This window comes from Ambystoma mexicanum, chromosome 3p, assembly GCF_040938575.1.
Source record: "Ambystoma mexicanum isolate Mex_15411 chromosome 3p, UKY_AmexF1_1, whole genome shotgun sequence".
NCBI classification, from domain to species: domain Eukaryota; kingdom Metazoa; phylum Chordata; class Amphibia; order Caudata; family Ambystomatidae; genus Ambystoma; species Ambystoma mexicanum.
Window position 1 is genome coordinate 583889698 of NC_090925.1, and position 25820 is coordinate 583915517.

The 25820-nt window shown below is 46.2% G+C and overlaps 1 protein-coding gene across 4 annotated transcripts in view; it reads right to left on the minus strand.

Moving 5' to 3' along the window:
• Positions 1-25820, minus strand: part of OSER1 (oxidative stress responsive serine rich 1) — a 94018-nt gene that overhangs the window by 44232 nt on the left and 23966 nt on the right. The window contains exon 2 of one of the 4 annotated variants that reach the window (XM_069651315.1): positions 7429-7483. The exons of the other annotated variants lie outside the window; for them this stretch is intronic. Within the exon in view, the coding sequence (XP_069507416.1) occupies positions 7429-7483 (55 nt within the window). The remainder of the gene's footprint in view (positions 1-7428; positions 7484-25820) is intronic. 4 annotated transcript variants of the gene reach the window in all.

The window sequence follows — 25820 nt, forward strand, 5'->3', positions numbered from 1 at the left end:
CTGCTCTCAGTCCTGACTTTATGACTATTTAGGCATTGTGCACTGCTAAACCTCTCATCGCTGGTCCAGCATCTTAAGCCGCGTGCGCACCCTGCTACTCAGGCCGCACCATAACCTAAGCCACGCCCACTCCCTCGCAACCTAGGCCGCACACATCCAGTCTATGCTTCCGCCTCCACCCCCCCCTCCCACTAGCACTTTCCCTACCATCCTCTTGCATCTTGTGCAGCATTTCCCTGGTCTTTCCACCGTTTTGTTTTCTCTACTGTACCTTTGCATTGTCTGCATTCCTGTACTTCTAGGTTCCTTAGTTATGTACTGTGCCTTTGTTGGGTTCCTGTACTGTACAGTGACACTGCCATTTTTCTCTACTCTATTGACTGCTCTCTACAGTATTGGCATTACATTGCATTGCCTGCATGCTTTACTTCTAGGTTTTCTTGGCTGTGTTTTGTGCTTTGTTGATGGATTCTGTATTGCACCAGATTTTGTAGGTCTGGTGTTTCTGGGGCTGTGCCCCCTCCAAACCCCCCAGCCCCCATATTTGTGCTTCCCACCTGTCTGCCCCCAGAGTTACCCCCCCCCCCCAACCCCTGATTGGGCTCTCCTCTCCCACCCCCTCTTTCCACTGTGCACCCTCTATGGTGCTCACCGTCTTCCCCCCCCCCCCCATCTTCTCCGACTGCTATTCTGTCGACTATCCTATCCCTCTCACAAAGTCTGGCAGGAAGAAGTTCAAAAGGGACATCCTGGTCCCCAACCCAGGCCTCCCTATCACCAATACCTACACCAGTACTTCCTCCAGACCGAGCCTTACCAACATACTCTGTTGCTCCCTTCCCAGGCCTATGGACCCCCCCCATATGGTCTCTTTTCTCTCTTCTTTTTCCTCTTCTCCCATTAATGGGAGCACTAAGTGGGAGGCCCTCATGGCTCCCCTTCCACTCCTCCAAGACCATCATCAATGCCTACTTAAATGGCACAGTATTTGGCCCGAGAGCCTTGGACCAATCTCTTTCTGCGCCTCATCAACTGCCTTTCTTCGGCTATCCCACTTAACCCCCCCCTGGCTCCTCTGCTGCTGCATCCTTCCTCTGCCACTCCCCTCCTTCCTCCGACTACCCCGAGAGCTCTCCCTTCCTGCTCTGCCCAATCTCGATCACCTCCACAATTCCGCAGGGCATACCTCTGGCGTGTATCCATCCACGGAAGTCCTTTAAGGTAGCAACCTGTTCCACAACAGTACTCAGTGAATCATTCCTCTGACATCTACAGTCTCCTGGAAGAGCTTGATTTGGATGTATTCGGTGGTTCACTGCCAGCTCCGTCACAAGTTGAGACATGCACCTTCCAGATGGCTACAAGATCCTCTCCGAGCCCAGAACCAATTGTCCCAGCAGGGGTGTAGCCCCAACATTACCAGAGTGTATCCCTGCTTTGGTCATTCAACCGCAGGAAGACTGCTCCGTTGAAGGACTGGTCTACAGACTCTTCATTCTCCTAGCCTCTCTCTCACTGTGGCCACCATCTACAGGACGCCCTCTTCTCCTTTCTTGCCTCTACCTATGAACATCTCTTCCTCAGAGACCCACCCTTAAAGGCAAGTGTAGGGGGGCTGAGAGACTACTCTACCCCCCCATCTGCCCCCTCCTCCTCTCTCCCCCCACTCCTCCTCCTTCCCCTCCCTCCCTAGCAGAGAGTGCGTGGGGGGGGGGGGGTTTCTACAGGAGCATCCCTCTGGAATTACCTCACTGCGCCCCCCTCCAGCGCCGCCCCCCCACAAAAATCAGGCTTGAGCCAGATCTCAGTTCTAGAAGCTTCTCAAGACCATTTTATTTTCTTCACTCTCCCCCGCTAATCTTCCCCTGCTAATCTGCCGCTTTTTGACTGGCTGCCTGGTTCCTTATGAATCATATAGGATACCAGGCCCTCAACCCAGCCTACCCATCACCTTGATTGCCTCTGACCCACTTCCCCATTACTGCATTTGCCCTACCTTAGCAATGTCAAATTCCATGCTGACCGGCACTACCTTCCTCTGCACTTCTTGTTACTCTACTTGCACGATCCATATGATAAAACCTAGTAGGATGTTTACTGTTTATTCTTCTTCCCCTGCACCCACCTTTGTCTTGTGGTGCCTTCAAACACCAGTAGCTGTACAGGCGATTCATAAATACCCAATAAATAAAATTTGACCCCATAAAGGGGAGGAGGTATTTTCGCACATTAGACTGCAGTTTAGTTACATCTAGGCCTCTTTCCCTCACTATCTAGGAATCTCAAATCTGGGTGTGGTTCTCAATTCACTGCTATTTCGTGAAACCTAGGCCTTTTCTCCCAATATCAAGTGTGCTCTCGCATTGCCTGCCATTTGCGAAACCTAGGCCTGCCTTTCACCCAGAAACACTCAGCAACCAATTAAAGCAAGTACCAATAGCCAGGTCACTGCCCAAGTTAACTAGGAACCAGTCACCCTCTGCATATATCCAACTGCACTGCCCACTTCTAACGCATAGTACCCTGCCAGAGCCCACGCCTAGCCAGGCCATCCAGAGTAACACCACAACATAACCCACTAATTGGACAACCACCTATAGATTTCATCCTCTTGTGATGTGATCGGATGTCAGAGTCGAATCCAACCAAACTACACAAGGCCCTACAGGTGGTCTACCGCCCCTGTAACCTCAATACTCAACAATCCTACTACTAAGGGCCACAAAATGCCCCGCCACAGTTGGATGCCACCAAAGAGAATTTGAACAAGTAAAAATGAAAGGATCCACACCCTCACCCAGTAGAAGCCACAGCAAATACTGAACACACGCCAACAACACCAAAGCCAATAAAAACAGAAATGGGAAGCGAGAACTACCTATATCTTACACCGTACCTCGCAACAAGCACAACACCTCAACACTCCACTGACATATCCAAACACGCTGACAAAATGGAAACCCTAAAAAGAAGGTTTTAAAAAAATAATAAAAAAGGGCACCACCAGCAACCCCGTCAAAACATAGATGAGACAGAAGACATCAACCTAACAAACCGCCTTGACGATGCAGACTCTGCAGATCACGAACTAGTCTAAAACACATAAGCACTCCAACTAAACAACCCTAAAACAAAACTAGGATTTATAAAACACACCCCCCTAGCCAGGTCAATAAGATCCATTGCAAACTAATCAACGCCAGATCAATGTCCAAGCATGCCACTGAGATTAACAACCTCCTGTAAGACTGAGTTAGACATTTTATTCATAACCGAAACATGGCTATACTACAATTACAAAATTACACTCCACAACTGCGTCCCAAGTGCTCACATACAAACAGGAAAAACAAAATGGGAGGCCTAGCAATAGCATACAAGGAACACCTCAAAATTGAAACTGAGGAACCGATAACTATAGAAAACTGAATCCCTAATCCTTCGCCTAACAGCAAACCCAAAGACAACCCTCAAATTCGACGTTGTATACAGACCACTGACATACAAGGCAACCTTTGTGTACGCCTTCACTGAAGCCATCACCAACCTAGCCATAGGGAAGGAACACCCGACAATCCTTGGAGGCTTCAACATTTGGTTCGACAAAGAACCCAACACAAAAATAACTAGTCTAACAAATGAGGAGAATGAAGCTACGGAGCAGCTAATCGGAGCAGCTTGTGCGACTTACACAAGACAATATCCACGGCGCTACTTGCCACATCTACAACCGCAAAACCATCATGAAAGAAACTAGAGGACCATTAAAAAAACGACCAAACCACATGCAACAACTTTGGATGAAGCAGACCTTTACTGAAAATTCTGCACAAAACGGAGGATCAGAATAGAGGAGATCTCCAAAGAAAACCCGTACACCCCATCACGCAAATGAGAAACAGCAAAAGGGTTTTCCCGCTACTCAGCGCCATGAAAAGGAAAAACAGGAAGCTTGAACTAGAATGGAGGGGGAAAAAAAAAAAAACAACCAACCTGGTGAAGAAATTACAATTCCAACAACAATCAATCGCACAAAAAGGAAATCCATAAGGCCCAAAAGAAATACAACAGAATCACCAAAGACGCCAACATTCAAAACTGCATAAAATCATAACAGAATGAGAAATTCCTCTGGATGAAGCAACACACCAATACCTTCACTGAAATTACACACCAACCTCTGACCACTTCAAAAACAGAATCATCAACATGCAACAAATCAAAGCAGACCAATCACCCATGCAACCTACCCAGCCACAAACTCCAAAGCTTCCCCCAAAATGTCAGCGGAGACGTTTGTCAAGCTGGTAGGCTTGAACAACAAAGCTGTCTCCCCCATGATCTCTGCCACCCAGATATCAATTCTCACACAAGGAACACTGATGGAATACTACAGAAACCTTTTCATCCAATCACTCAACAGGGAAAGCACAGAGATCATTCTAGTCAGCATACATCAAGCAGCTCCTCAAGGACACAGCAGGAAGCGGAGGACCTCTCCAACTACAGAACCATCTCAAACACCCCATACCCAGCGAAACATACATCTACAGAATAATAAGAATTCATAGAAGACCTACTGCTGGATCAAGCACAAGTAGGCTTCAGACCAATGAGATGAACGAAAACGGCACTGCTCAATCTGGGACGATCTAAAGACTAATGCAGACAAAGCACAGCTCTAATACTTCTGGAGCGCTCTGCAGAATGTGACAGTTATCCACGACACCCTAATTGGGAGATTGGAAGAAATGGGAATCACCGACCTAGGGCTACTATAGACAAAATCATTAACAAAAAGAACAGATGGATGGATCAAACCTTTCAAAATCAACCTGTGAAGTACCACAATGATCCTCCTTATCCCCATTACTTTTCAACATACCTGTTGCCACTAATGAAGCTCATTAAAAAACACGGTCTCACATGCTACAACCACACCGATGACACAGCGTCTACAAAGATATAAAGGAAGGAAACAATGCCTACAAGATCTCTACGGCTGGATGAACACTAAGAGCCTCAACCAGGGCAAAACAGAAGTAATGATCATATCCAAAAGCGGGGAAAACAATCACTACAACCCACGGCAGGCAGAACTTGGAACAGCACCAACTCCACCCACGTTAGTAAAAAACCTGGGAGTCTTGATGGATAACGAACTAACTCTTGAGCCACAAGTAAATGCCATAATCAAGAAATGTTTCTTCTTCCTATGCGCAGTTAAAAAGGATCCTACTTTCTTTCACCCACAACACACTCATCATCATCGCACTCCGTCCAGAGTAGACTACGCCAACAGCCTATACCTAGGAATGCCAGAACGACTATTCAGCACATCCAAAAACGCTGCAGCCAGACTCCTGCTCTAACCTGGAATTGCATACAAAAAAAAAAAAAAAAAAAAAAAAAAAAAAAAATCGCAACAAGGGATAATTTAAGTTCAGGAAACTACTCTAAACTTGGCGCTTTGCTCCATCACCAGAAATGGAAGAACATTTGTTGCAAGATAGAAACAGGCAAATAAAATATAAAATGTTGTTCTAGGAACTGAAACACTCCACAAAACTTTCAACAGGTGAGATTACATTAAAACCTGTGAAAACAATAATATGTGCAGTATAGGCATTTAACAACCAAATAATAGTTTAGTTTTCAAGACCGAGTTCCAAAAGCTGCATCTTCCAAAACAGAGGAGAGATTTTATGTTACAAAACGTTGCAAACTTTAACTACCATTCTTTTTAATGCTCATTGCTATTTAACTGCCATTGCTATGGCCTTCAAGTCCTGTGGCAGTTTGGACCAACACTGCATTACAAAAATCAAAAAGTGTACTACATGATATGGTTGGGAAGTCACAAATGAGCACATTGTCTAGGCTAAACAATTTGCACTTGATATTGGCTAGTGATAAAGTTCTGACAAGTAAGAAGGAGTGTTCATGTGCAAAATTGAGGAGAGTGACTGTGCCTGGCAAGTAGCTTGACATTTTTACCGGATCTCAGTTAATCTAGTGATGCTGGGTATACGAATAATGCACAACTGTCACTCAGTTCATACTGCATCTGGTTATCCCAGATATGGGCTCTACAAAATAAAGAAATGTAGATTTAGTTAATTAAAAAGACTGCCAAATACTTTTTCCATTAGGATTTTCAAGAGTGTAGGATTGGCAGCACCTTGTCTTCAGTAGGTTTTGCATTTGACAAGCACTTTACAGCGAACACATTTTCCAGTCATCTGCAGCCCCATGTCCCTTTCAGCCAAAAAGAACACAAAACGTAGTTCAGATAACCGTAGTAACATTTAGACCACTATTTGATACCATTCTAAAATCACATCCATCACACCCCAAACCCACCTACTGGCAGGAAAGGAATACTCCATGCGAGCAAAAGAAAGAAAACTGGAAGAACCTAGAGGCCCCAACAAACCTAGACTCAACCCTCCCAAGAGAAACGGAACGCACCAAAACAACCGTAGACACAGCAGAAGACGCACTAACAGCTGGATCATCAAGGCCCTTAAGCAAACGGCACCAGCAGAAACATTCAAAGCAACACCAAAACGGTTCACAGAAGAACTGAATAAAATGAACCGCAAAATGGAAGAACACAAAATGGAGAGAATAAAACCAAAATAAAAAAGACAAATCAGTCCGCAAAGCAAATAAAAACCAAAAAAAAATCTTTCCTGCTAGAAACCCATTATCGAGACACAAGCACTTTGTGACAACATTACCAACCACCTGAGATAAAAAATAGATACAATCCAGGAGACAACCAACCTAGCCCAAGCAAATACAACCATGACTGCGGGACAAGAGGCACTGGGCGAAACGCAGACTACAGCAAAACTCTTACCTAGAACCAAATCACAGAAGAAAGTCACCACACTGACCACAACCTTGCAGGATCCCCAAGGGTCCACCACCCCATCTTCAAGAGAATCCTCAATCACAAAACCCTGGCGGCACTTCCGGACCATATGGATCTATCACCCAAAAGAGGAATAGTACCGTCCCCCTTCAAATCAGCATAGATTAAACCGCTGATTAAGGAATCTAAGCACAGAAGACCCGAGCAATTACAGACAGATAACCAACCTGCCCTACCCAGCAATGATCCCAGAGAACCAAGTGTACAAAATCCTACTCAAACACGTTGAAACAAACGGAATACTAAACCGGTCACAAGTTGGCTTCAGACCAGCGATAGGAACAGAATCAGCACTCACTGATATGGGAAGACCTGAAAATAAAAGCAGACTATGCCCAATCGGCCCTCATACAATTGGAAATATCAGCAGCATTTGACACAATCAGCCACGCAACACTAATAAAAAGATTGATGGAATGCAATATATAGGAATGCGCACTAAGTGGCTTACCTCATTCCTAAATAAAGCTTTGCATAGGATATATTACCTTTTGCACGTTCCACGATGATGCAATTCACCTCGTACGCTTCCTTTTCAGTAACCTGAAGCACAGAAACCAAGTTTAAGCATTTAGTTACCTCAGGGTTTTGCGCACTATATAAATAAAACCTACCACCGTTCACCACAAATACCATTTCCTACAGAGCCCCACAGGGATCCAGCTTTTCTCCTCTGCTTTATGAACATCTACATGTGCCCACTAATTAAAATTATTCAAACCCACAGACTTCCCGCCTACAACTACGCAGACAACAGAACCCAGGAACAAAAGCCTCATCAAGTGTCTCAGACATCTACACGTGGATGACAACAAACATTAAACTGAACCCAGCAATAATGGAGAAAAAAAAAATGATCCACCTGCAGGATTCGACGGAGGGAACCCACAACTAGACTGGCATGGAAACGCAGCCAGAGACTACAGATGTAGTAAATAACCTAGGAATACCAATGCACAGCGAACTATCCCTCACCAAAAAATGCTTCTTCCTCCCAAGACTAGGAGTATTACTCCCCTACCTCTCCTTCCCTCATAATCATATCCCTGATTCTCACAAGAATGATTCTCACAAGAATTGACTATGCAAACAGTCTACCTAGGAATGCCATAAAGACTCACCAAAAAAAACCAAAGGGTGCAAAATACAGTAGCCAGGATCCTATTAAGACTAAAACAGAAGAGATCACATTACTCCAGCATTGAAAAGCCTACACCGGTTACAGTAAAACCATGCAAACCCAAAGCACTCTGCATCACCCACAAAGCCTTGCACAGACAAGGAGTTGAATTCCTCCAAGACAAGGTTAGGCGGTGTTGCCCAGGAAGGGACCCAAGATCAAGCAACGACCTACAAATAGAGGCAAAACATTAAAAAGTAATTTGACAGAACAGCTTTCGCATGTTTAATTGCCAACATCTGGAACATGCACAAAGAAATTAGAACCACAGAAGACCACACACCTTCAGAAAACTACTCAAAACCTGGTTATTCAACAGACAACCTTGAAGGGACACCAGCAACAATAACACCACAAACGAGAGGAGACGAGATGGGCCAAAGAACCACAGCTGAGAATCTGGCCGGATACCGAACAGCAACCAAAGAACTGCGCCAGAGGCTCCCACAAACCAACCAACTTCCTAACCCATTTCCCGCTCCTCCACCATACCAGACGTCGACTACACCAGACCTGGGCTAGCCACACTACACATAAACCAACCAAGAATCATTTCTATGATCACACCCAGCATCTTCAGATACTGAAGCACACCTAGAGTGAACCGCACACCTAGAGTGAACCAGCCCACAGTCTGTAAAACTATCAGTTTAATGTATCGGACGGACTCTGTCAACTAGATTTCATTTTTTTGGGGGTAAGGTATGTCATATTTACAAGTGAACATGATCACACTGCAAACTGCTTTAGATTGCAAACCTTGTTCTGTGAACGGATGGTTGCATACATCTGTGCAACTGGTGCTCAATCCATGAGCTGATCCCCAAACTCCTTGACATTAGCCTGTTGCTTTAGACCAGCCATCTTCAGAGGGACACAGCCGGAAACAATGTTCCACCTAGTTTGCCCAGAACTCCTAATGCTTCGCCGTCGACTCGTTGGGGACCGTAGTCCAGGTGAGGGGAAGAGTGTAAGATAGCCAAAAGTGTGTTTAGGCATTCAGTAGGTGTGCAGCCACTGCGGTTAACGTGGGGTGTAGTTGCATTCTAATGCTATACGTGGAGCGGTGGTTGTGCGAGATCAGTACAAGTCGTGCAGCATGCCCGAATACTTCTATGAAGCTGCATTCTGGCGGTGCTTACGTAGGTATGCAGCTAGGCCGATGGTATAGCTGAGTTCTAAAAACTACTGAGGTGTTCATGGAGGTGTATAGATATGTAAACATCTAGGCTGAATAGCTGCATTCCATTGATTGTCGATGTACAAAGAGTAGGCATATTGGTATGAGTCAGTGTCTGAGCGGATTGTAGTGGGAGCCCAGTTTCCTAAACGCCATCCTGAGCCTGCCACATTGACCACATCTATCAATGTGCAGTTGAATCCAGTTAAATTCCATCAATGTGCAGTTGCATCCAGTTATATTCTATCGGAGGAGTACATTCTATAGTCGATGACTGGTCCTTGGGCAGCATCTACAGTAAACCCCCGAGTCTACAATTGCTTATTGCAGAGACATCTTCTCATGGCACATTTTTTCCGGGTCTGTTCTATCGGACTTGCGCATATACATGATGGCAGTTACTAAGTGAATACAAGGGTCCAGCAACAGGCTGTGTTATTGTGGTGTGTCTGACTGACAATGTTACATGCAGCAGAGGTGGGAGTGTTCCTGGCGAATGGCGCATCAGTGACCCTTGCGGGGGGGTGGGAATTCCTTGCCTGGTTTAGGAGCGCACTCGCTTGAGGTCAAATAGTCCATTTCTAGTGTTGGTGTAAAGTGCTTGTATGAATGTACAAAGTTAACTAGAAGTTGACAAAAAGTAGCAATCAACACTTCCATCCAGTATGTACATCTACAGATCTACTGCAATAGCATACACTGCATTAAGTCCGCAGAGCTCACATTGCTCTACAATGACGGATTATGTAAACACCCAAAGAGAGAACTGGCCAATCCGGAGGCTGGGAATGCAAGCGGAATCGACACATTTCATGTCTGGATGCTGTGCCTCTGCCCAGCCTTCACCCTGTTCTTGGAGGAGGTGCCCCATGCAGAGTCACCACTGGAGTACTACACCTCGACCCCCTTCCCCCTGTGCACTTTCTGGCTCACCTCCAGGAAATTGTTATTTATTTGTATTATTTATAAAGCGCACTGGCAGCCCAGGGGCATCGAGGTGCTGTTACAAGGTACATACGTTGCTTACAGGTTACATACGGCGTAGCAAAGTTAAGGTTACATGGGTAGCAATGCAAGATACTTACAGATGACTTAGTTACAAGAGGCGTAGCAGTTTTACAGACAGGACATTACTATACATTTGGTATCCTGTAGAGTAGGCACTGGGAGGTTCAGATGAACATCAGGGTTTTGACTGCTTTATGGAAGGCATTGTGGGATGATATTCCTCCGAGATTGGATGGCAAGGAGTAGTGGCCATTAATGGGAAGCTGGAGCCTCCCACCCGTGCTCTTAAGACCTTGAGCACAGAGTAGGATGTTGTTCTGGTTGGTCTAGCTGTGGGTGGTCTGGTAATTCTTTGTGTTGGGTACGGGGGGGGGGGGGGTGAGAGCTGCACATTTCACGGCCATATGTGTAATGTGGAAGAATTGCCCAAAGCCTGGTTCCCCTAAACAAACGAACAAAAATCACCACCCCAGATTACTGCTCTGACAACCAATTGCAAATACTGCTTTGTGTGCATAGGACTGGAAAGCTGTGCTTAGGACTAACTGGCAGGACAGTTAGCAGCCCACACTCGAAAGTTGTTTAATGCTAAATTGAAAACAGTGGTTATCAATGACGAGTAAGGGCAATATTATCCACCAGAAGTTGATTACCCTGCCTGCCACCAACACCATACTCGGCCTCAGGCTATGACTTTCCTTTAACATGGATTATAATGCGCCTATACAGCAGAAGGTGTTTCAAGTCGCAAAAATAAGGGGGGGGGGTTCGTAATGCCGGCTAGGGCGGTAGGGCCCATGGTTATGCGAGTGCCAAGGGGAGGCCAGGTGTACAAGTGCCAGGGGAAAGACAGAAAGTCCAGATGCTAAGTGCAAAGGACCATAATGAAAGGGCTCAAGGGGAGTTGGCCCCAGCCAGGCAAGAGCGGGGGGGGGGGGCAGAAGGGCAAGTGCAGGTTTGGAAGGGTTGGGGTGCAGGGGTAAACTGGTCAAGGAGGGCCTGGTGCCCTGGACAAATCTGAGGAAACCAGGCAGCCAGAAAGGAGGCAAAGGGAGAGGGAAGTAGTAAGAGAAAAGGAGGGTCATGAGAAGCTGCCAAGATTAAAGGAGATCCAGTCAGAGGGGCAGGGAGAGATTTGGAGCTAGAATGACAAAGTGCTCTAGAAGGGAGGTATTTAGGGAGAGGGTTGGATGTAGCAGGATCACAGGCCCCAGAAAGCCTTGTAGGTGATGCAGAGGGACTTGAACTTGATCCTTGCAACAACCAGGGGCAGTGGAAAGATTTTAGGACTGGAGCAATGCAGTCCTTGGCTTGAGGCCAAGGATAAGTCTCAGTTCTATTCTGGATTAGTTGAAGGGGACGAAGGGAGAAGTTAGGCAGATGAAGGACGAGGGGCTTGCAGTAGTCCAGCTTGACGAGGACCAGAGCTCTGGAGACACTGAGTTTCGGGGGGGGGGGGGGGGACAGGAAGGTGAGTAAAGGGAGAACGCCTCAGAGGAGGTGAAGTTGAAAGTGGGCCTTCTTGAGGTCCGTGATGTCAGGAGAGGGAGTCGAAGACGGCACCAAGGATTTTTGCCTCAAAGGGGGGCCCATGGAGGGCAGCCAGAGTGTAAGAGGGAGACGGGTCCCAATGAGAAGGATCTCAGTCTCACTGGCATTAAGGCAGAGATGGTTAGCAGTGCACCATACCTGAATAGCAGACATTCAGGATTGAGTGAGGAGGCAGTGGAGGGAGGCTTGAAGACTAGCTGTGGGTCAGATCAAATGGGCAAGAGGGGCAAGGTAGATGTTGAAAAGCCATGGCAACAGGATAGACTGCTGAGAGACACCACAGGTATAGAGATGAAGGAGAGAAGGGCTCAGTTAAACCTGGGAAGGTCAGAGAGGAAGGAATTCAACCAGTTCAGAGCCAAGGTATCAGAGCATTTTTACAAGGGTGGCATGACGGACTACATCAAAGGGAGAGGAAAGGTCAAGAAGGATGAGAATGGAGGGAGAGTTGGAATCAAGAGCAAGTCTTCATGGGTTTTCAGGACATCAGTTTCCATGCCTCTGGCTGCTCCGAAGCCAGACCGGTGGTCGCGGAAACAACCAGCAGACTCCGTGTGATGGATAAGCTGGGATATGGCCAGAGAGTTTACCCGAGAAGGGGGTTAGTTAGCCAGACGGAAGGGGTTGGCAGAAGGCGAAGAGAGGGTGCAAGTAGCAGGACAGATGCAGTGGCAAAGGAGGCAATTTTGTCCTTGATAATTTTGGAGGAGAAGGGAAGCACCTGTTTGGATGAGACTCACAGAGCGGGCTTGTCTGGAGACCTCATCTGGTGATAAGGCAGAGAAGGTGGGGAGAGGCGGGGCAAAGGAGAGAGAACGAGAGAACGAGAGAACGAGAAATCAGGGTATCCTGAGTTTTAGAAATGAAGTGAGAGGCCAGTGCAGAGGGCCAGGGACTGCAGAGGACATATGGAGACTGCAGTAGGATGGCGAGATTCTTGCAGATTTTGAAAGTTCTACCATGTTGTTTGCCTCAGAGATGCAGGCTTGGACATAGGCACAAGCGGATGGATAGTTTGTATTGCATTTGGAGCAGGTGGCAGGCCAGTCTGTCAGATGTGCTTGAAGCAGGCCACTTCCGCTCAGCGGCTCTGCACTTGCATTTCAGAGAAGCCAGTTCGGAGTCATACCAGGTGTTGCGCTCGGAGGCAGACTTAATGGGGATCCTCATGACATGGGCAAGGATGTCCAAAGTGTTGGGAGATGCAGAGGTTACTAAGGGCTGTGTCAGTAGGAGTCTGTGGAAGGGGGGAAATTAAAGTGGCGGCAAAAGCAGCAACTGAGATGCCCTTATCGGCCAAATGAGCCGGAGACTGGAATTGGGGCAATGGCTAAGCCAGGGTGCCAAGGTGAGAGGACAGGAGAGCATGATCAGACCAAGAGAGGTCTAGTGGGAGGGTTGGAGATGGGGGATGTCTGATGGGATGATCCAAAGTGTGTCCGGCTCAGTGCGTTGGACCGGAGTGAAGAATGGTGAGGGCAGAGAGTCACAGAGGCCGCGAAAGAGTCCTGAGGCTGCATCAGGGGAGTTAAGGTGAATATTGAAGTCTCCGAGGAGAAGCTTGGAGGTGGAGGGCAGGAGAGAAGAGGTAAGGTGAGACCACTCAGAGGAATAAGGGTGACGGGGGGGGCCTGTAAATGGTGGCCAGAGTCAGCAAGAAGACAGGAGAGACACCAAGCCTGCAGACGAGGCATTCGCAGGAGAGGTAGAACTAAAAGGGGTATGATCGCAGCAGGGAGCCATTCAGGGAAGATCATGTGGCCACTCCAACCCCGGACCGGTTAGGCCTGGTCTTGAAGCCATTCGGCAGGAGTGTGTCAAAACTCGTGACCGAGCTGGCTGTGAACCAGGTCTTCATGAGAGTGAGGACGTTGAGGTCAAGGTCTTCAAGGAGGTGGCAGATGAGTGGAGGGTAGCCATTTTTCCGAAGAGAGGTACAAGTATGTGGTACCCCCATTAGTGGTGGCAGAGGGGCCAGAAGGAAGAAGTTGGGCTGAGAGCCCTGGACCATGATACGGCCATTCAGGTAGACGTTAATGATTGCCCTGGAGGAAAGGAAATATGCCAAGAGTACTTCCCAAAGGGTGGACCCATGAATGGTTGAGTAGAGAAAGGAGAGCGCACAGATACCAAATGGAGAATCGAGGGAACGACAAAGAGGATGACAGCGACAGTTTTTCTGAAAGAATCGTTAGTCGTCAGCGATGGGCAGGCCTGGATTGGAAATCAGGAGATCCTTCTTGAACATTTTCCTTCCAGACTTCGAAAGACATAGAATAGGTGATGGAGCATCATGGAGGGGAAAAGCGCGGAGAGAAGGCGGGGCAGTTAGGGAGAAACAGCGCACAGCACCCAACTTTAACACAACAGCAATGCAACAATCTAGATACAAGTGTCCAGGATAAAGGGAAAATGCCAAGGTTTCAACATCCAGCAGACAACACAAAGACACCTAGAAGCATGCATTCTAGATAATGCCCGCCCTAACAGGAATCAATTTACTCACGCTCCCTACAAGGCCACCAATAGTTCGCACTCCTAGGGGTTGGCAGCTTTACAATCGGACAACTTGCCATGAAGCAGATCACTGTGCTAGTAATTTGGCCTCGAGCTGCTTACATTGACAATGTATGGATTGCCTTAAACAGGTTACCTAACGGGCATGTCAGAGGACAGGTAAGTGTATAGAAAAGATATGAGCAAGCCAGGTTTGTCCACTTCTGGCGAGGAAGGCTTCAGTGGAGTTCTAGCTCCTGGGGAAACTACTCACAGACACCTGAAAAGAATTCCATCCACAAGTAAATAGATGAGCCATCTACTTGCATGACCATCGAGACAGCAAATGTGTGCCCTTTTTTGTTGTCAATCCCACCAACAGGTTTGGCGTTCTATGGTGGTTACAAAACAGGATTTAATCCAAATGCACGAATAGCATGGACTACAATACTTACTGAGCCCAGTAAATCAACAAAACAGTCTACAGGACTAGATTGCATCACCAGCCAAACAAAACAAATAAAGCCAGCCATGGTTGCCTGCAAAGGGAGTGATCCTGTGCTTATTTTAGGCGAGAAAAGTTGATATGAAGTAGTGGGTATGTTTTGCAGGGGGGGCAGGTGACGGTAAAACAAGGACTCTCGTGCCAGTACTTAACACCCATGGGTGGTCTTAATATTGCATAACCTCCTTCCTACTTTTCATGACTTATTTGTACTTTGGGTTCATTGGAGACCCGTCAGTAAAACATTCAGAATTATAATGGTTTTAACACGCTTGATACCAACAAGTGGTTTCTAAACTGGGGATCAAGATTCAGATCTGTGTTGCGCTGGTTTGTCTTGCTTCCAGAACATCCGCCTTGCCCCCGAGCTATCCTTCCTCCTCATACTTGAGCCATGCTCTCAAAGAACTGGGCTGATCCTGGCGTAGTATGCAAAACAGTTAATTATGCCCATTGGTCAGCACCTTTTTGAATTGTGAAAGGTCAGAAAATGCTCAATTGGGCCTTGACAACTAAGACTTGCAGGCTTTCAAAAGAAGTCATTTGGACAGCACCTCACCATTCCTCCAGCCGGTAACCACAAATACTACCTACACAGGATTCTGAACCTCGGACAGGTTAGTCTTTGAATGCGTTTTCATGGTAAGGGACTGGCCGTCATTAACTGGCCATGCATTCAAGTGTTACATACATAGTGAGCCAATGTTCCTATTCTCCAAAGCTGCCTTTTTAAACATTAGAATAAACCCATATTCTCTAGATCATAAATTCTACGGTTCCCCCCCAAAGGATGGACAAGCACTGCGCCTTTCACAAAGTACTCCCCCAGCTTCATATCCACCCATTGTCTGTGGCATGTGTTACCACCCCTCCAGCCCTTCAGTATTGCCTGAAACATTGACCTTCAGAGTAGAGACTGGATACATCCGAACCAGGCACAATATGCCAACTCTGATGGTGGATATAAGCTAGAGCTGCAGTATTGTCTGTCTGAACCAGAAGCTCCTTCCCCAGGATTGAAGGCCTGAAGATCACCGAAGCCTTCAGAACAGCAGCCAGCTCCTTCCAATTGGAAGCCCTCCCCTTATGAAAAGAGAACACCTCGCCTGATAAGAAGTCATGGGGAATTGCACCTAAGGGAAGGCCCTGGCATCAGTGGCAAGAATGATCAGCAAGGGCACACCCCTCTGAAGATGGGACCTGACCAACCACCAGCAAAGGCTTCCTGAGGGGAGACATGATGGGATCAAAGTGACTGAAGGGGCGCCAATGGACAGCAGGTGACGCACCAATGGTCTCAAATTCAGCTGTCCCCAGGGGACCACAAAGACGCAGGAATCCATGTAACCCTGCAGACACAACAGTTCCCTAGCTGTAGCCTAAGAGACCCTCCAAGAGCGACCAGTGCTGGGAGGACCTGTCCAGTGGGACTTCTACAAATAAGGGGTGCTGATTATAATGCCTAGTCCCTCATGCTGAATACTCTAAACAACCAACAATGGGATAGTGGATGACATATGCATTTATGTTTTTATATACACCAATAAATGCTCAGTCTAAATTCAATTTTATTAATATATTACATACCTTCATAATAAAATTCAAAAAAAAAATTTAAAATTCAATTTGCATTCATTAATTCCTACCACCCAATTCAGTCTCAATTTCTCTTAAAAAACAATTCACTTCATACCTACATCCATGACAACTTGGTTACCAAAAACAATATACAATTTTATCACTGAAATTCCTGCTGCCCGTTACTCTGTATACAATTAGTTTCACAGATGTAATTGTCGACACATGTTTCAGTTGTCTGGCAGGACTTCAAAAATAGTGTCCACTTGTTAAAGCAACCTTCATCAGGACCCAAAACAGAGGTTCAGTAGTTTAACAAAGTAGGGGGAGTCACACCACCTAAAAAACAAGGAGAATCTATTACAAATTCAAAAATAAAGCCATTGGTGGGCCGCAAGCCAGGCTGGTCTCAGGGGGCATCCATAAAAATACCACTGCTTCTCCCTTTGGGTATTGGAATTTTAGAATTGAGGCCTTGCTGCAAGGGTCAGCAATGCTTGGCCTTGTAGTTGGATTTGGATCATTGCATGATGAAGGAAACGGGAACAGGACGCCGCACAGGAAATCAGGAAGAGAGTCTGTCTGGCGTCCTGTCGGGGACCCTTAATATAGAGCATAGAGACATCATTGACTATATTGCTGGGCCCGCTTAGCTAAGCACGCCTTTAAACAAGTAGATTGGACAATCAATGTTGGTTGCCTCCCCTGGGCTGTACCCAGTTTATGAGGTTGTATTTTATGATGGAAAAAGACTTCCCACAGACATTTTTGCCAACATCTGTCATATCAGTATTTACACTTTTGTACAATGGTGGCACTGCATAATCAGGTCACATATTGTATGTAAAGGACAGCTGTCCAATCCTGCAATCTGTGAGACATTATTTTGGAAGGTTACTACTTTTTGATCATTTTAAGCATGAAACGGTTGAGCTTAAAATTCCATAACTTTATACACACGAGGGGTTGATCATAAAAGTATGAAAGTATAAACATTTACATTTGGGGCAGGTTTACTTTTCTAGTAATCTGCAATATTTTGTTGCTTCTATTCCCTATGCAGCAATGAAACCTATGACTTCTTAAAAGAAAGGCCATAAAATTACTTCTAAACAGTGAACTATTTACATTTTTCCAAAGTCCTGCTGCAGAGATAAAGGTTTTTAAAGTTTATTTCTGAAATAGTCTTTAGAAGCAAATGGCAGCCCTTTGTCTTGCCCAGGACCATTTCAGCTGCACCCAACTGTCATTTCCTTCAAAGCAAGGTGGTGGTTTCTCAGCTTAATTGAAGATTCTATTGCCCCTTCACGACAGGTTAGTGTCCCAGGACTTCTATTGTCCCAGAATGTCTAACGAGCGTGTGAACCCTTTGTCCTGGCCCATTAAAAGTTGGCAATCATCACTTTCGTGTCCTGGAAGTTTATTATGGGGTGCCGCTGGCACTTTTTTTGGAGCTTGCAAACTCAGCCCATATAGTTTCTTATTTTGAGTCTTGAATTAAAACAAACCTGTGGAATAAAAACAGCCTATGTGTGTATTCTCACCAGCCACAAACCCCTTCACATTTCTAGGTAATGGCAGGCTTTCCTTCAACAGTTTACTTTTTAACTAGGGCATTTTTTTCCTTCAGTCAGCAAAGCCCATTTTTACACGTGTTGAAAACTGCTAGCATTTCTTCCTTTAAATTCGGTTTGGCAGCTCCCTCAGATGCCCACACTGTCTTTCCTGCATTCAAGGAAATGAATATAGATGCAGTTTTATCTGAAGCATAGATACAATGAGACTGACCTGGCTCAAGTCTCTTTGAACTGCTGAGAATGGATACTTTTGAAAAGAAATGAACACGCGTTCCCGTGTACGTAAAAGGAAAGTTCCTAGTTAATTTGTTTTTTTTTGTTTTTAAGAGTTGGTTTGACTGGGCTTGTCAATTCAGAATCATGCCTGGTTTTGCTGAGGCACAATGAAACACACAGGGGTAGGGCTTATTAATCTCAGTGGCTTTAAGGAACAGAGGGATTAGCGCCAAAACTGCATGAAAAAGGGTTTCTTGTCAATGGAGATTTTGGCTTTTGCAGCAAAGCAATGCTGCTTTTTGCACTTTCTTCCTTTTATTTATGTCGGAACACACTGGCAATCTCCTTCAATGTGCACCCAGGTTCCATCCTGCCTGATGTGTGCTTGGCAGGACAGTGCAGCCATTTATTTTGTAACGCAGTTTTGAGCCATGGCGCTCACAGGAGCCAGCGCGTTTTTGTGGTTGTTTCTGCACAAATGCTGCTTAGTGATAAGGAATGCAGTTGAGTGGGTCAATATATCGCACACACCACCGGGGGAAGCCAACAACTTTTTGAAGACCGGTGGGGCAGATGCGAGATTGTACCTGCCCCACAGTGAACTGAAGGAAGCACTGATGAAAGTGGACGATCGGGGCATGGTTCCACGCGTCCTACAAGTCGTGGGAAACCAGCCAATTCCCCCTTCCCCCGCAACACTGCCAGGTTGATGGACCGCAGGGTTGCCATCTTGAAGCACTGTGTCTGAACAAAAGCAGCCAGGCGCCCAGGTTGAGGATGAGCCGAGGAGGGGAAAAAAAAAGAAAAAAAAAAAAAACTGGTCCTGTGGGAACCAGGACAATGGCCTTCTTCTGAAAGGTCACTGAGGGCGGTGTGCAAGGCCACACAGCAACAAACGTCCTTGGGCAGAGGAGTCACCCGGAGACCAGACTTCAAAGTCCAGCTGGCATCTCAGGTGAGCAGTGGAATGAACCCAGGCATTGGAGGCCAAGAGGTCCCAGATTAGAGAAAAGGCATCCTCTTACTAGCCAACGATGAGCATCAGAACCTCTGAGGCTTAGGGGAGTACTAGGGACAGTGGAAGATACACCCGAGGATGAGGAACACTAAACTTGCAAGGAGCTGAACACACCCAGCCAATTCAGGTACAACCTTCTGAAATTGGTGGCATGTTTATCCGCCTTCAAGACGTGGTGAACCCGATACTACAGAGCACCCACAAATCTTCCGACCCTCAAAGGGGAGCTTCAATGCTGCAGGCTTCTGTGGCCCCTCTGCCTTCCAATCCTGAAGAGACAAATGCTGCCTGCCAGAGATGTTGGTGCCCATGGCAATCACACACACACACACACACACACACACAATGTCTGATAGGCACTGGAACAGTCAGAACCAACATCAACAGATTGCTGTATGGTCCTAAAGCAAGCCAACACTGTCCACGGCATAGGACCAATAGGAGTTGGGCCGCAAAGCAAGAGGAGATTCCACATAGGATTTTGTGAGCAGAATCCACCCTCCTGTCCAACGGGTCCCTGACAGCAGCTTCTTCAGCTGACATGGAGGAGGAACCAGGCTAACCAGAATGTCATCCACACCCCAGAGGTGACAGCTTTGCCATAAACCAGGGAATGGAGCTCTGCTCCAACATAGCCCACTGCCTTAGGATCTTATCTCAAATACCCAAAACCAAAGAGAGGCCAAGCTTTGGCGAATGCCTAACCTAGCAAAATCAATGCTTCAGAAACCCGCTCCACCACTGATGGTTCCTGAAACTTCATAGACAGGTTTATCTGGACCAGCACCAGCTAGACTCGTCCAAGTACTTCCTGGTGGCCTCCTCCTCAGAAGACGGGAGGACCCAGCCTTGTAAGAGGAAGAGCAGCAGGAAGACGACGATAGGGAACAGACTGCAACCCTGCAAGCCCCATGGCACGGCTGGCCAGCAATTATTTAAACCTTTCTCCACTTAACCACCCTGCAGGAAGAGGCCAATTACACATTTCCACTTAGCAGCATGCTTCCACATAGCAAAAATAAATAATAAAAAAGCCAAATATAAATAAAAAAATAAAAAGTCAGAGCCATCAGAACACCCCCTCCCTCCCTCCCTCCCCCCCCCCCCCCCCCCAACGGCAGGGATGCCATATTAAATGAGAAAAAGCCTGGTCTGCATCCCTGTTGCATTGCTAGGACCAACTGAGCCCAAGGCACAGAAAGACAAGAGCACACATCGCCTGCCACAGAGGCAGGGCCACATTGCCAGCTCAGAGAACAGGCAGCTCCAAAACGACACACAAGAGTGCTGCCCAAAAGCGGACTGGGAGAGGTCAGGCCCCCAGCAAGTACCCACTCCCTGGGAAACAGAAACACGAGCACAGGAGGCTGCCCAATCCCCACCCCCTCAAACAGGAGCCGCACGGCACCAAGAGAGCCACGGCAGCTAAATGCCAGGAAATCACGGGGTGGTGGAGGGAGTGGGGGCGTGGTTGAAGCCCCACCACCAGCAAGCATAATGTCCAGATTACTCACTGATAATCTTCATTACTCTAAGTCCTACTCTTCCCAGTCCCAGTAGGCCCAAGAATGAGGTGGCCCACCTCCTACAGGAACCTCAGCTTCCTTACGGTGGAGGTTTAAACGGTAGTGATCAATAAACGTGTCATAGTCAGACCTGCCCGTCAGTGCGACCACGTGATAAATGTCCTGCATGAACCCCACGCGCCTCTGCCCAAGAGGAAACCATCCCCTGTGTGGACCTACCCTGTACCCCAGACTGGAGGGGAGAATCCAAAGAAGAAACTGCCAGTGAGACGGCACACCGCTGCAACCTACTGATTGTGGGAACAGATGCCCTCTTCCCAGGGGCAGCGCCACCAAACATGACAAACAGGCTGGAGGAGGAACAAAAGAGCATACTGCATTCCAAATAAACCAGACAACCAGACAGCTCTCCTGACACCTAGAGTAGACCAGCGGACCTCCTCCGGGGAGGAGGGAAAAAAAAAAATAAATAAATAAAAAGGAAGGACGGGCATCTCCTCCAAGACATGAGATTTGGAATCCACCTTAGGAAGGAAGGGCAACACTTGAGGAACAAGTGTTCAGGGGAAGACCACCAGAAAGGGCGCCAATCTCACCCAACGTGCGCCGAAGTGGCAGCCACCAAGAAGAGAGTCTTAAGGGTCAGAATCTTAAGCCTCACAACCTCCAATGACTCAAAGGAGAGGACTGCTGAGCCTGTAGAACCGGGGAGATCGGAGGGCTTGGGGGAGGGGTGCAGCCCAGAAGCAGAGGAAGGCCTGGCCAAAGTGAAACTCTTGAGAAGCCCCCTCACCAAAGAGTGACCCTTCCACATCAGCACCCACAAAGGAGTGGATGGCAGCCCACCGAGCAGGGTGGAAACAGAGACCCATGTTGAAGCTTTCCTAGAGAAACTGTAGGACGGGAGAACCAGAACTCAAGGAAAAGGAACATCCCTGAGCCAGGCACCAGGACATGAAGTAGAGTGACGAGGGAGTGTACCTTGTGGGAGATTTTCGACTTTTTGCCTTGGATTTCCAGTATTTTTTCCTTTCCACTGCACAAGGAGGAGCCAATTGCTTATAATCCCCTTTCACTCGCGGAGCGATGAGGGAGTGTTTTGTGTGGAACGGGGGGGGGGGCACTAGCTTAGTAATTGGCAATAGACGTTAACGTGACAATGGAGACAAGGCAACAGCTTTTCACGAGGCCCAACCTGAGGCAGTGCAAGTCTGTACCAGCACGACTACAATTAAGAAATTATGTGTTTTTATGTGGAGGCTTAGAATGTGCCAGAGACAGGGAGGTTTGTGATAGTGATGAGCCTGGTAAACGTGTGATCCCACGAACTCCAAATTGTATCGTGAAAATGGGTGAAATAATGACTAAGATTGAATGACCGCCAGCCCATACCAAGTACGGAAGGACACAAGCTTGGGACCGTTGGCACGATAACCCTCCCCCGCTCCCCTTCTATGATCATCCTTCCAGCTCTATTAGTCTCATGTCATCAATGCCTGCTGGATGTGGGGGTGGCAGCATGCAAAGAGCTTGATAACACCAGCTTTGGAGCCTGATATTTACTCTTTTCAGGCAGACCGTGCCAGTATGGATACAGCTGCTGCGATAGCCCCCTCGCCAAGTCCAAGTCCATGACACTCATGGAGGATGACGGTGCTCCTATCACAGATAGTGAGATATCGAACCCAGGGACCTCGAGAGTTACTGAAACAAGAAAAATTGAAGACAGACAAACTTAACTTTAATAGTCCCTTAGGAAATGAGTTGTCTTTTGAGTCGCCAGGCTCCGTGTTCGAGTGTGGCTTGGGCCAAGACAATAGAGTCCGTAAAGAGACAAGATTCCTTGTCTGTTGCAGATCAGCTCTTTTTTTTTTAAAAAAAGAAATGGAGGACTGCGAAAATAACTAGTCGGAATGGGGACGTGGTAGCCTTGCATCAGCGTAATTAAATGAACAGAGAAATAACGGATATGGCTCCAACCCCTTTCTCGATCTATATTTAAGAAGGCAATCTACCAACGAGGATCCTGCATTGAAAGATGGTGTGCTAAAAAGAGGACTCTATTTGCAAAAGCACCTACGTTAAAAAGAAGGAGAATAGACTCCAGTCCGACGACTTTGATATGTTGCTCGCAAAAACGAAATGTTTGGAAAGAGAAGCCCGACGATATGAAAGAAAAAAGAAAAAAACACTGATGCCTGTGAAACGATCTAATATTGGGAATCATGACATGATATTACCACTGGTGAAACATCTAATTCTCCACTCCTTCAGCGATCAACGGATGAGACAAACTGCTTTAAATCAAGATTTAGTAAAAAAGATCTGGTGCAAAGGAAACTAATTCAAGAGGCGATTGAAACAATGAATGATTTAAGACCGAACCTCATGTCAGCAACAACCATCGCAATTGCTCCATTGTCTGAAATGTATGAACAATTTAATGATCTATAGGGATCAAAATACTCTCATTGCTTTGATAACTGCATAAAAATGGCTAATCATGATGGGTTTGCAAGAACTAAAGATGCAGCTGCAAAAAGATAAACAGAAAGAAGAGCTGACGGCAAACATATTAAAAGGATGCTTTGAAAAGCACAGGTGAAGACAAGAAATTGCTTGCAGAGGTTGCCAAAGAAGCCTTGGCAATATTTAAAAGGAATCCTCAGAGAGATGATGGAAGGTGTTACGAGAAACGTGATGCAACCAAAACCTTGGCTCTACAATCAAGAAATGCTGACTTTGAGAACACCAACAATCTAACAAAGGAAAATCCAAGGTCGGCCCAGTCCGATCAGAGTATAGATCCAGCTACGGCGGAGGATGCTGTTCAGTGTCTCCTTCAAATTGAGACCATGAACACGAGTCGAATTACATCTGTGAGACGTGAAGGGAGAGCTTCTGATAGGATAGCAGATGCTTCGACCTGAAGAGATGCTGAAGGTCTCCCTTACGAGGCTCCTAATATAACTGACAAGAACTCAACTCAAGACAATGAGAAAAGGAATATGGTGGATGGTGAGGTCATTCAGGAAGTCGATGGAGGATCTCTAGCTCGGTCTGCTAAATTGAGAGCTTTTGGTCTTCAAGAGAAGGCTGTCTCACATTGCTGAGAAAGAAACGTATGCTATATTTGAAAAAGAAGAATTCTTAAAATGAAGAAAATGAAATACGGCAAAACCTAAGAATTCAAATGCAAAGAATTCTTTCAAATTTGAGAAACTTGAAAGCCCTGAACGTTACAAGACTACCAATGCTAACCCGTTTTATCTTTAAAATGCCAAAAAGCCAGAAGGAGAGTATAGCTGGCATTAAGGTCCAACCAGACCTTGATGATGAATCCCAAGAAGAAAGATGATACGATTATGGAAGAATTATTAAATATGTTTCCATATGATATAGTACGAAAATGACGCTCAGTGAGATGAAGATGGTGAAAAGGAATTAATCTGACTCAGAGGACGTAGTCCAGATGGAACCCCAGAAAGAATCCTCAGGGGGAACTAAAAAACTATGGAAAAGAAAAGTTGTTAATTCTTTCCCAGAAAAAGAGACGATAAAGGATGGAGATAAGGATCAGGGCTTGCCGGCAGGATGTGAAGAGTTTGTAACCATGGATGAGAGAAGGAAAAAAGCGTTTGGCAAAATGAGAGTGTCTGATGCGAGAGCGGATTTATAATCTGCAGTGACAAATTCCTCAACAGAAATTGAGAGGAGAAGAACCCCACCAAGGGCCACGGACAACAATGAAACATGGAGAGTGGATAACAGATAGCGTGACCCAAACAATGAAAATCCCGCCATGAAATCCTGTAAAGGTGACTGTCAAGACGCTTGTTGCTTGAGCAAATTAACGATAGTCTGACATTAAATCATTATAATGTTATGCAGCTATAATCATACCATCTATGAAGGGGATAAGCTCCAAGGATATCAAGAATTTATTTTCGAATCAGTCCTGGATAGAGTAGTCCTTCGTATCCACTAGAGGATGGTTTAGGACCTCATACTAGATAATGTAGAACATATATATAGGACTTGGGCTTCTAAGTAAAAAGAGATAGAAATGAAGAACAGTTCTGACACCAATTCGGAAAGATCAGCTGTGATGTGACAAAGGCGATGTGAATGTGAAATCAAAACCTGCCACCAGCGCCTGGAAGATGCTCCTTTGACCAGGGATGTCTCAGTGAGCGAGATAGAAATGAATTTCTTAGAACTTGAGTCAGTGACAGAAAAAAAAAAGTTCAAAATCACTATAGAATCCCAGGAGGGAAAAAGGTTCCAAACAAAACTAATACGGAACTTGAGACAAGTCCTCCTAGTGATAGACTGGGTTGCGGGTGCTTTAAATGCTAAGAACAAGAATTAGCAGCGAGCAGTAAGACCGGAAGAGTGCAAAATGGAATACACGCAGCTTTGTTCATCTAACGCAGAAATCATCTAAGCTGCTCAAGCCCCTCGATTGACTTCAAGAAACATGGTTGGGGGTTGCCCCGACCATAGAAGGTTACGAGCTAGCTTTCAACCCAGCTATAGCTAAGGAGAAAGGACACCCTGTCGGGCATGATTATTATGGTTAAAAAGTGGATTTCGAATTGCCAGTACCAGCAATCTGTCTGCCTATATCCAAATGACTAGCATTGAGAGCAATGGTAACAAGGCTAAGGCAAAGACGAGAATTCATATAATTATCTATTGGCAACACAAAGCCACTGAAGGGATGGTGTTCTTGGATCAGCTATGTGATTTACTCCACATAACAGCTCACGAAGATAATGCAGTTATTTTTATGTGGAGATCTAACTTGGACATCTCAATCCTGAAAGAAAAAAAAAGAAAAAAAAAAAAGGCATCAAATTGAGAAACGTAATACCAATTTACAAAAAACCTTGCTAGAAGAACTGGAAGTGAGAAGTATGGATATCCTAAATGTAACATGCAAGGTGATATCCCAGCCCATGCCACTTGGGAAAGTGGAAATCAAAAATCCATCTTGGATTATTTTAGAACATCAAAAAAATAAAAGTAGAATTTCTGAGTTA